The sequence below is a fragment of the Hoplias malabaricus genome, chromosome 2, assembly GCF_029633855.1.
Source record: "Hoplias malabaricus isolate fHopMal1 chromosome 2, fHopMal1.hap1, whole genome shotgun sequence".
Lineage (NCBI taxonomy): Eukaryota > Metazoa > Chordata > Actinopteri > Characiformes > Erythrinidae > Hoplias > Hoplias malabaricus.
Genome location: NC_089801.1, coordinates 16,005,919 through 16,018,621, shown reverse-complemented (window position 1 = coordinate 16,018,621; position 12,703 = coordinate 16,005,919). Strand labels below are relative to the sequence as shown.

The 12,703-nt window shown below is 38.8% G+C and overlaps 1 protein-coding gene across 1 annotated transcript; it reads right to left on the bottom strand.

Moving 5' to 3' along the window:
• Nucleotides 1–142: 142 nt before the first annotated feature.
• Nucleotides 143–4,931, bottom strand: apela (apelin receptor early endogenous ligand). The gene is made up of 3 exons (XM_066650027.1): nucleotides 4,856–4,931; nucleotides 2,481–2,585; nucleotides 143–352 (listed from the first exon to the last, which is right to left on the bottom strand). Exons 1-2 carry the CDS (start codon nucleotides 4,929–4,931, stop codon nucleotides 2,482–2,484), a joined length of 180 nt encoding a protein of 59 aa, XP_066506124.1. The 3' UTR covers nucleotides 143–352; nucleotide 2,481.
• Between the last annotated feature and the right edge of the window lie 7,772 nt (nucleotides 4,932–12,703).

Below are 12,703 nucleotides of genomic sequence, written 5' to 3'. Positions count from 1 at the left end.
TTCTCAGCCACATACACTGAGACCTGATGTGTACCCATATATATATATATATATATTGTGCAAAGCTGTGTGTGACTGAATATATATATATATATATATATATATATATTCTGTCACACACAGCTTTGCATAACATTGGAGAAAATCTATTTTAATCCTTTGCCACAGAGTAATGAACTTAGAGTTTGAGAAAGTCTTTGGTGTTGTCCTTGTTCTGATTTTTCGCACTTGTGAAGAGACCATTGGTCTTCGGTGATGTTGAGGTATGGTTCCTCTGGTCCAGTACTCCTTAGACACGTGGACATGATCATGTACTCCCCCATATTTCTTCACAGCCAGTGAAGTATGTAACCTGTAGAAATGAGATGAAAGTTGTCAAATTAAAAAAAAGTAACACATATATCTTCTCTTGCTCTGTGCCATTTCTATTTCTTTGTGCGGTGTGTGTTTTGTTAACTCCAAGCTGGCTTTGGCTCTTTGTGTGGGGGTCAGAGAGGTTGGGTGAAAGGTGACGACCCCTCTGGAGTGTCTGAAAACAGTAGGCGGCTCCGGGAGGCTGTCACATAGAGTGTGTGTCCTCGCAGATACAGTGTCACTTCTCGCACACACACATTGTGACATTCACACCCAGCCGATGTGCGTCTCTTAAGGCTCACTAAACAGTGTTTTAAATTTAGCTTGTAGGTTGCATGCTATCATCTATTTGCTGATATTTCCTGCTGTCACTGAATAGGAAGTAACACATAGCCTCATCTCATAAATTACAGAAAGATAAGGGGAGTTCTTGTCTACGTTTGAATGCACAATTATTTAATGCCTAAATATGTCAAAATACTATATTTACTACTATATTATAGTAAAAATACTATAATTGTACTTTTTTGTCTCCATGGGTAATGTGACCTTAAATATTAGAAAGGCGCTATACAATTGCAACCTATTATTCTTATTATTATTAGTTTGATTTAAAGGAACCATACCTTATAGATTCTTATGTTTAGCCTACTTCAGATTTTATATGAATTTTTCAGATTTTTTTACACGGCAATTATCTAACCTCCTTCTTACATTTAAACACAGTAATATTTACAGTGCTATTCACACAGGTACATAATGAATGAGCTCGGTTCTGATTGACTATTTTGTATTTAGCACCATTCAAAAAGGTCCCCAGGTTAAAACACTCCAAGCTAAGGCTGGGACTCGTAAAGAGCACAGTTTGTTTCTCTCTCTGAGGGGGTGGGATGGGCAACACTGTCCGCCCATCTCTCTGCTCATGATTCTAACTAGCAAAGGTGACTAACTGATGTGACCCTCTGGCACACTGAGCTGTTCAGAGGTGTTATATTAATGGCAGTTTGAAAAGAAGCAATGGATTGCCCTCATGTGTCTTGGAGGAAGCACATACTTGTCTCACCTTCCTGAAGCTAGTGGCACTGTGTGTCATTGGTGAGGTGTGTGACACCAAATTGGTGACAAATATAGCTGGGTTGAAAATCATTACATTTTTTAATGTTACAGTAATGATACACTGTAATGCTTTATTGTAACTGGAAAGTTCTGAGGCAAACACAATTCCACATTGGTGGTCCCAGCCACTATTATTGTAAAACATAAACTTTTAATGGTCAATTTACTGAGTCCTTTCATTTAAGAGCTGCCTTAATGCATTTTGATCTTTATTAGCTGCTCTGTATAAAACAGCTTCTTAAGCAGACACAAAATAAGTCCCAAAACAACCATGCCTTATTTGCACTAACTATCTTATCCATGGTGAGTTAATATCTAAATAAAACAACTGCTGGACTATACAGGATGTGGACAGTCATGGTGCTGGTGTGTTGTGATTTAATGTCGCAGAGAATGCCACCCATACTTTACTCTGTGTGTGGTAGATAGCTGGAATTGCAGACCTGGGGGTGGGGTGGAGTGGGTACTCCTCAGCCATGTTTGGGTCTATTTCAGTAGTGTGTGTGAGATCTTTTGTGATCTTTTGTGAGTATGTGTTTTGTTTACTACTCACAGTCCAAAAGAAAGTCTAGATGCAGCAATTACCCCATCATTTAGTACAGAACTGTTTACCCACAGTGTGTGTGTGCGTGAGTGGTTTGACTAATGCTTGATAGTAAGGCTGGCCTAATTAGAGCTCTGTTAATTAGGCCAGTGTGCCCTTCTGGGAACAGACACAAACACACACAAACACTCAGGTCACAGTGGAGTGGTAAACTCTGTTACACTCTTAAATGAAACTCATGCAGAGTTGTCACAGACCTACTGCAGACATTTAAAGTATTTAGCAAATATTTGGTGGCGGTTTTAAAGAAGATTGTTAATACTTCACGTCTATGGGCTTAATCTATTTAAACATAGTCTGTGCAAGATATTCACACATAATCCACAGTGTATAATTTAGGACTTAACCATAGGAAGTAGCAAGAAAGTTTTCTGAGTGTACTGCAGATGGTGAATCTTTAATTTACCTCAAGGAAATGGTACTCTCGAATGTAGGGGCAAGCAGCGCTTGTGTGGGCAGTGATGTCGTCTGTATTTTCGCCTCAAATTCAAAAAATCTGAAACATAACCATAAACAGTTCATTAAATTGGATGTATCATTGTGGTTTTAAACATGCAACAAAAACATTACAGGTATAACCAGAGCAAGTGCTTAAATAAGACGTGTGGTGTTGTTAAGCCCTGGGTAAATATATAGATAGCAGCACCATTTTGTCTGACATACTGTTATTCAGCCATATTTGTTTTTTATTTTTAATATCAAACGTATGTGAGAAACAAGCTAAATCTAATATGATCAATTCCGTTGCGGCCGTTTCTCGAGCACTAATTGGCTAAAGTTGGAAGAGCCCGTGTCTGGTGCGCGCTGATTGGCTAACTGGTCTCCAAGCTGTAGTTGGCGGGAGAGTGTGGGGGGAACGTAGCGACGTGACTTTATCTCTGTAAATACCTTTGACTGAGGCTACGTGAACGCAATAAAAGCGACATTTAAGCTACGTTCATCCCCTCCCTCCCTCCCCTCACCATACACCTTTTCTATTCTCTTCTTTCTCGTTCTCTCCGCGGTAGCCGTATGCTAATATCTTTTGTGCTGTAGTGTTTAACAATAGACATGCGCCCGCGGGCAGGAGATGCACTGGGTGAATGGGGAAGGGGTGGTCACCTTAACATGTGAAAATAAATCGTCCTGAATCCTTTTTTGCATAAAATATTACCAGTAACAGGAACAATGTGAGACTCTTAAAAAGGCAATTCGCCTTTCTTCGTGTTTTTCATATACCAACAATGACAAAAAGTGGTAAAAACAAAGCTTAAGGCACAAAACATGAACGGCACACAGATAATACTCTAACAGTTGGCGAAGGATCGTGCAGCTTATGGCTAAACTTAAATGGCTTAATCATAAAATGTAAAACAGTTGTATTAAGCCGTTACTTTGTTACCTTCGTGATGCACTACAAAGTGAGCAGGGCCCTTCAGAAGCTGAAAGCGTAATACGCGGGAATGTTCCTAGGAGCGTCATAACCGTTATTTTCACCTTAAGCCATTATCTAGGGTGTCTGTAAGTGCCGGGGTTGGGATGTATTAATCCTGTACTAAGAACACCGTTTAACATGGCGCTTAATCTTAATCTTCTCATCCGTGACAGCAAAATAGGCTTTTGACCTTTTTAGAAAGCTTATTTGGATGGAGCCACCTTAAACAGCTTTGAGCAAATGGCAGAATGAATTGGAAAATGAAGCAAAAAAAATTTCTTTAGGTGTGAAAGAGATAGTGGGACCCTTCTGGGACCAAAGGAGCCTCTCAAGTTTCTCCTGAAGCACCACTTAAAGACCCCGACTAAAAACCAATGACCCCAAGCCTGCAGTCAGTGAACCTTCTCTTTCTTCACGGCCCAGTGACTGTGTAGTAGCACTTAAGTCGTTTATACTTAGGGCAGCTGAGCATGAATCAAAACAGAAACAAATTCACTACATTCTTGGAGTTTGTTTGGTTCTGGGAACATCCTACTACACTGATTTTAGATTGGTTGAGAACTGCTTAATGGCTGCACTGGAAAACTCCCAATTAACACTTATAGCCTGGGGACACTCAGCTTCAATATCAGCGCTATATATGCGGTTCAGAAACCGTACATCATTCGGACACAGCGTCTAAACGCCTTTAACTTTAAGGGGAAGTCTCTTCATGAACCGGCGAATAGAAATGAAAGTTGATTAAATAATTTGACTTTTACTGAAAGATTGCTTTTTTCCATATTGCGACGTTCTAAATAGATGTATATTTTATGGCAATAAATCGGGCTGGGTCTCAAATCGCTCCTTATATTAGTGCAATTTATAGAGGAGTATTCAATATCCATAAAGCATGAAATATCGAGATCCCGCCGTGGATAACACGTCTCCTTATAGAATATGCAGTGCATTACGTTGATTTTTGTGATTTATGTAACTCATTGTAGGAGGTAGGGGGTGTTGCCGTACTGAAAACTAGAGAACCAGTGCGTGAGAATAATTATTTTTTAAATTATTTGAATTATTTTATTTATTTATTTATTTATTTATTTATTTAATTAATTATTTTTGGTCAGAGAATTATCCATGTCCATTGGTCCCAAAAGCGTTTCCATTCCTAATAAACGAATTAAATGTTAATAACAGACTCAACACCCCTGCGCTGAATAACGGAACAAGTGTCTCGCTCACCTGAGTTACGGCAAAACGAGTTCGGAAAACGAGCTCGAAACGTCTGTAAATTGTTAGACTTTATGTCTGTCCAAGAAACCACTTGAATAACCCTGTTTGTAGATTTAGTAAAAAAAAAACCGTTTATTTCTTACCAGGTTTCTGGGCACTGCTTAGCGTCAGCGCGAGCGCCAGCAGCATCAACACCAGGTAGAGCGGCTGTAGGATCCTCATTTTGCCGCTGTAGCTGAGCCTTAAATCGGGAAGTTTGGAGACTCGGTGAAGTGAAAAAGTGAAAGTCTGTGTAAACTTTGGTGCCACTCCTTCTTCTCACGTGTAACTCTCTCTTTATTGCTCTCTCTCTCTCTCTCTCTCTCTCTCTCTCTCTCTCTCTCTCTCTCTCTCTCTCTCTATCTCCAGCAAAATACGTGAAGGGTCAGATCACTGAGGAGAAATTCAGCAGTTGGAAATCCTCCAGAGGTCCCTGGCTGTCCTTTTTCAGTTCTTTCTCTCTAGATGGATAGATGTCCTGTGGTCAGTGTGTGGATGTCTACTCTGAACAATTCTGGATGCTCCCCCTCTTTAAACAGATAACAGAGAGGAGGCGGGGAGAAAAAGAGAAAGAGGGAAGAGCCCAGGAGAAGAAGGAAGGGGTATGGAAAGCACCCTAAGACTGGGTGGGGACAAGGGACACCCCTCATACACACACACACACACACACACACTTTGCATTGCACATATTGACCCCACATGTAGAAGGTAATAGGGTTGACAGGAAGGCACCCTCCCCCACAATGCCTAATTTTAGGTGGGGGACTAGGAGATACTGCAAAATTGTATAGTTCTATCTATCTATCTATCTATCTATCTATCTATCTATCTATCTAGACACATATTTAATTGTGTGGTTTATTGGTGTCACGGTCTAATGCTCTGGCCCACATATACTGAGAGTTTGGATTCTTCCTCACTGTATTTAAAATAAGTTCATTAGGTTCAATACATGGAACATCTTAGAACATTCAGAATCTACTAGCACAATAATTGATGTTTCTGTGAGTATTTTCATCCATTTTTTTAGATTCTAGTATTTTGTAATTAATAATAAAGTGATAAAATCATTAATTTGATTAGAAACAAAACACCACACGAACCAAACAGAATAAAAACGTAAAAAGATTATTAAATATGAATGAATATTTAATATTTATTTAAATATTAAATAGAAATAAACTTATTGTGATTTGAAAATACACATCCTTTCTGTGTTCTAGTGAAGTACATGTACTCAAGGAAATGTAACCCAGCTCTTTTTCAGAAATCATTTACATGGATTAATGCCAATAAAAAGGACAGGTCTTCTCTCATATTTGTCTTTTATGTGACAAAATGATGCAACTGTATTGAAAAGACTGGACGTGCATGCATCTGTGTTTCTGACTATGTGAGTAGTTGAGTGAATTTAACAAGAACCTGTGTGTAAGTTTGCGTGAGTCTGGTTCTGGTTAGACATTATTGCTCTGCTGGTCAATGAGGTGTGTGGGTGTGTGTGTCTGTGTGTATGTAATGATTGTTGGTCTGTCTGGCCAGCGAGATACATGTGTGTGTATGTGTGTGTATGCATGTGTGCATGCATGTACGAACGAGCTGTGAAGTCCTGTCCATAGTTGTTGGATCTATGAGCTCTCACTGGCACTAATGAGCTGCTATTGACCTCCACTACACTACTGAGAACAAAACCTCACGCCAGGAGAGCCAGCCTCACACACACACACACACAAACTTCAGATACACAAATGGACATTAGTACTGAACAGCTGCTGACCATTAAGCACAAAAGACCTTGAAAGTGATTGCATGTGCCTGTCTGTGTGTGTTTCTGTTCAAAGATATACTTGACTCTTAAGTGCAAAAGTTCTGTTATAAATTACTTAGAGTTAAAGAAATCAGGCACAATATTTGAAACCGGTCAGATCTTTAAAAAGCTATAAAAATCGAATAAATCTTACCAACTCTAATATAAGACTTTAAATGTTTACAAAGATAAACTATATAAAGCATCAAAAGAACTTTTTTAAATGCATCTAGGCATCCAGGCATAGACAATTATCCCATATGGTACTTTGAATTAAATTACATTTAATTACTATATATATATATATATATAATAAAAATAAATACAATTATAATATATTATTCTCTGTTGATCCTAGTAAAACTATAAGCTAATATGCACAAATCTCTTAAAAGTACAATCTGATGTCAACTCTGTCATCATTGTCGCATCAAAATATTTTTCTATGGAGTTTTTTCACAATATGTCATTCCGTTAATATACAGGGTGGGCCATTTATATGGATACACCTTAATAAAATGGGAATGGTTGGTGATATTAACGTCCTGTTTGTGGCACATTAGTATGTGGGAGGGGGGAAAACTTTTCAAAATGGGTGGTGACCATGGTGGCCATTTTGAAGTTGGCCATTTTGGATCCAACTTTTGTTTTTTCAATGGGAAGAGGGTCATGTGACACACATCTAACTTATTGGGAATTTCACAGGAAAAACTATGGTGTGCTTGGTTTTAACGAAACTATATTCTTTCATGAGTTATTTACAAGTTTCGGACCACTTATAAATGTGTTCAAAGTGCTGCCCATTGTGTTGGATAGTCAATGCAACCCTCTTCTCCCACTCTTCACACACTGATAGCAACACAGCAGGAGAAATGAAAGAATAAAGTTACGTTAAAAGCAAGCACACCATTGTTTTTCTTGTGAAATTCCCAATGAGTTTGATTTGTCACATGACCCTCTTATAATAATATGATATATCACCAACCATTCCCATTTTATTAAGGTGTATCCATATAAATGGCTCACCCTGTAGAATGGTAGAAGTGCTCCAAATGACATGAAATAAATTCTTGCAACATGAAATATGAAAATAACCAATGTTTGTTGTTCTCTTCTGAGTAATTTAGTAATATTTCAGTCTATTGTTTAAGCTATTATCATTTTAGCAAACACTGTTATTAACATAGTAAGTAATTTCAATCAATGTACAATGTAACTGTAGTTATATGTATATATATAACTACATATATATACTTTTTTTTTCGTCCAGCTGCTGTCTGGTCAAATGGAAGCTCTAGTCAGCAGACAGGGTGTGCTCTCTTTTTGGGGCACGCATTATGCCACACTAACTAATGTGATGCTAAACTGCACAGAAACTGCACTGGGAATGTGTTTTGGGTTCAGTATTGTAATGTTATCAGATACAGAGACACTGTGTCTCTCTTTTTCTTCAATCCCACTCCTTCTGTCTGTGTGTCTCTTTCTGTCTAGGTGTGCTGTAATGAGCCAGAATCGTTAATGGCTTGGCTATTGTGTAGGCAGTGGGTAATACTAGTATGGCATGCAAATGAGATTGCAGCCCCATCAAGCGAATAAGTAAAAGTAAATATTGAACAATTTGTCCAGGCATTAATGTGTATGAGATCTATTAGTGACTTCAAACTGGGGGTGTATCTGTGTGTAGGAGTGTGTCTTTGTTTATGTCTGAGTTCAGAGTGTGTGTTTGGGTTCATAATTAATCCTCTGTGTGTGTGTGTGTGCCACATGTTTGTCCACTCTTTGACCTATGAGTGCCTTCATTCATCACAACTCTAGTGATATACTGGGGTTGTCCTGATATATGGGGAGGTTAATGGCTCACTAGCTGGACATTTTCACAGAAATATGTGTGTCTATGTGTGTGTGTGTGTGTGTGTGTGAGGGTTTTCAAGACAAAATGGTCTCTCACTCCATAGAACCAACAACACGGTCATTTTGTAAACTTATTTTTAATAAATATAAAAAAGAAACCCTACAGTGTATTTACCAAATTTCAGAACACAGGATCCTCTAAACAAAGCCATTCACATCGTGTGTGGTGTTCATGGTCAAATCCCATTGTAAGTTTCATACTATTATTATTATTATTATTACGTCTAGCCTCCTACTAGCATTACCAATATACCTAGACCTACTTGACTGTTGCCACAGATGCAGAGCAGCCCCAGTATACATTCACTTTGCCAATGGTGCGTGTGGGTAACTGTGAGTACACATTCTCCAAGCTTTTTCATGCCAATTAGGATTAGAACTCAGCATGCAGCTAATGGATGAGGTAGAGAGACAGACCAACGGCCCAACACTTCAACTCTAAAGCCCTGCCTTTAACCCCCATCTGAGCTGTGAGTGTGTGTGCCAGTTTGTGTGTGTGTGTGTGTGTGAAAGAGAGAGAGTGTGTGAGTGTGTGTGTGTGTGTGAGAGAGAGAGAGAAAACACTACACCTTTTACTGCTTTATGATGTTTGTAAAAAATGTTTGCCTTTAACTTCGTGCATTCCACCTTTACTACGTAGGTGAGAGTGTATTTCTATGTGGCAAGGACTCTTCTTTTTTAACACACATAATCTTGAACACATGTTGAACATTTATTCCCTTCATTTGAATATGCTAATGAAGTTACATTGTTATTCCCAGACACCTGGTATCCATGCAGGCTAATGCCTATTCAGTAGAGATGGGATGTAGGTTACAGGTTTTAAAGAAATGTCATGATATAGAACTTCACAATAATAATGCTCAATGTATAATGTCCAAGTGTAAACAAATGCTTCTGTACTTTCAGCCTACATTGTGTGTGCTGCATCTATAGCACCATATATCTTATGGTGGTTTAGTATGGACAAATTTCCCTATACTTTGAAAACTCCTTGATTCAAATATTATCTATGCTAGAATCCAACAGAGAGGTGAATTAAGAATTGTTTTCCTTTGGTAATTAAATGCTACAAAGCTCTAGATAAAGATTGAGAAAGGAGTATTTCTTTAACATTCCAATGGCTATATGATAAGTAAAATAAAAGTAACTGTTGTAATATATAAATAATATAGTCAGGTCATTTCTAAAATTATTTTAATGCATATCAGACTTTTAAAAAATATATAGCATATTCTAATAGTACTAAAGTAATAATGGGACCAGCATAATTTTAATCATATAAAGTGTCAGCCTAAAATTGTCCGATCCCTTTGTCCAATGTAGGCATGAGAGAAAGGACAATAGAACAACATTTATAACATGAACAAATTTAACTGAATACACTGATTCTGGTTTATGTGTCATTGTGTGTAGACAGTAAATAAAGTGTGATCTATCCCTCTGTGACAGGTGCAGCCGCTAAGTCTGCTATGTTTCTGCCTGTGTGTGTGTGTGTGTGGTGTGTGTGTGTCTCAGTTGGTCAGCCTGTCTTGTCTGCCTGCCGGCCTGGGCCGCCATGTTTACTTTGTTAGGGATTAGATGTCGTTACTAGGATTAACCTGCCTCCTCAAATAATCCCTCAGTTGAGAAGCAGAGGTTACTGACTTTCTACACACCCAGAGACTATTCAAATAGCATTATGTAGGCCTTACACTTGCACTGATATCCGTTAGCCATCTGCACAGTATCGTTGTTGATACTAAAAACCAGAATGATATATAGCCTATAAAACAATATATAGCCTATTGTTGCTGTCCAAAGAGAAACACGCACCTCCAACATAGTAACCTTTTAGAAGGGGAAAAAACTTGTTAACTTTCAGTGGAAGTCAATGTAAAAATATTTTGGAGTATTTATATATTATAAAATAGCTTTATTCAAATGATGTAAACTAAAAATGGACAAAAAATGGATATACATGTGTTTTTGGACAGTGGTGATATATTAATAGATATATGTTTAACTTTGTCACACTACAAGCCTCAATTCTCAAAAAGTTGACAGCGAAACGTGCTTTGTGAGCACAAAGAGAGTCCAGGGAAAGCCTGGCCCACATAAACAAAATTAGTTCAAAAGTAAACAAATTTGGAGTGAATATCAATCAATTGATCAAATCAATCAAACTTTATTTATATAGTGCGATGTTGTCACAAAGCAGCTTTACAGGATTGGTATCAGAACAGATAACGTGGATCAGAAAGCCCCAAACAAGCAAGACGAAAGCGACATATCATTTTGAAAACTGAATAATTTTCATAAATCTAGAACTCAGGCCATATGTTATTGCACTGTCAGTTCATTTCCTTTGAGGTTACTGTTATAGTCCAGTTGATCTGTGCACTATGAAAAACAGAATGGCTCTAGCTGACTTTGCCTTTTGCTTCATGGTTCAAAAACCTAAAGGCTTGCAACAGATCTGCTAAAACTAAACAGGTTTAGGTCTGGCCAGTACTTGGATGGCAGACATTTTAGGGAAACTTTGGTTGCTGCTGCTCCATGGGGCCAAAAGAAAGCCCTCTTTCTGTGGTCTGTGTATATCCCAATTGACAGATCCCATTATATTATATATATACATATATATAAAATGGACCCAGTGATCCTGCTGTTGTCAGTGGGGCCACCTGTGGTCAAGGGTGTCACCTCCTGATTAGCTTCTCATGCAGTGAATACAGGAAAAGTGAGAGACTGTGCAAGCGCCCACATGATGCTAATATCCAACATGCGGTTCCTACAACATTACAAACATTCAAACATTACAGCACAGTGTTTTGGTTCACAGCCTTATTGCTTCAGCTTTAGCATTGTTGTGAACGTACATTTTTAAACAATGAAGAGTATGTCAAGCTTCTTGTAGTATACTTTGGAAGGCAAATCCCAGGGGCCTGGTGGATCCCAATGCCCCAGTGCAGTGATAGGGACACTATTGAATGCCGCTGTCCTTTGGAGGAAATGTAAAACACAGGTCTTGATTTTCTGAGGTCATAAAAGATCCCAGGGGCATTTCCTCAAAGAGAGCAAGGAAGTAACCCCTGTAGTTACTCAGTGTGACCACTTCTGGCCTCCCAACAATCCCCATCACCTAAAAAAAAAAATAAACCCAGAAAAAACAAAATTGTCTCCAGTCTGTCTTGTCTCCTCTCTAACTAATAGCAGATATTGGTGAATGTACTGCCGTGGATTGGCTGCTGCTGCTTCATCCAGGTGGATGTTGCACATATGCATGTGCTATAATTGATGCTATATTATAATATAAATACAATGCTATAATATTAACTAATTTTGAGCTTGATGGTAGCAGTGATGGGACAGTGCCAACAATTGGCTGGAAAAGTAAGTTGCACTAATAAAAAACAGGTATTGGTTTAAAATGGACCTTTTAAAGAGGCAGTCCCTCAGAACAAAGATGAGCAGAGGTTTACCAATCTGCTGAAAACTGCATCTAAAAATTGTGGAACTACTACAGAAAAATGTTCCTCAATGTAAAAGTGGGAAGACTTGAAAATAAATAAATAAATAAATGCATTTATTTAGGGCGGCACGGTGGTGCAGCAGGTAGTGTCGCAGTCACACAGCTCCAGGGGCCTGGAGGTTGTGGGTTTGAGTCCCGCTCCGGGTGACTGTCTGTGAGGAGTTGGTGTGTTCTCCCTGTGTCCGCGTGGGTTTCCTCCTACAGTCCAAAAACACACGTTGGTAGGTGGATTGGCGACTCAAAAATGTCCGTCTGTGTTGCTCTGTGAAAGACTGGCGCCCCCTCCAGGGTGTATACCTGCCTTGCGCCCAATGATTCCAGGTAGCCTCTGGAACCACTGCGACCCTGAACTGGATAAGCAGTTACAGATAATGAATGAATGAATGTATTCATTTATTGGATTTCAAAAATATTTCACATATATAATAATTGCACTTATAATTGGTATAGTACTTGTGAATACCCACAAACTACAATACATAAACTCATCAAAAGACTCAGAGAATCAGCAGAAATTCCTGTAAACAAGGGACAGGACCGGCAGTCAATTTAGGACGCTCATGACTCTTTGACAGCCGATGAAAATGGGACAACATTCTGCTCCATAAACTGCAGCAATTGGTCTCCTCACTTCCCAGATGTTTACAGGTTGTTGTTACACATGACACACAATGGTAAATACGGCTCTGTTCCAACTTCTTTTGAGATGTGCCGCTGCCATCAAGTTCT

Excerpts from the sequence above, each read along its gene's own strand:
- apela (XM_066650027.1), bottom strand. The coding sequence starts at position 4,931 with ATGAGGATCCTACAGCCGCTCTACCTGGTGTTGATGCTGCTGGCGCTC. Across the intron at positions 2,586-4,855 it reads GCTAAGCAGTGCCCAGAAAC|ATGGTTATGTTTCAGATTTT; the intron begins CTGGTAAGAAAT and ends AATGAACTGTTT.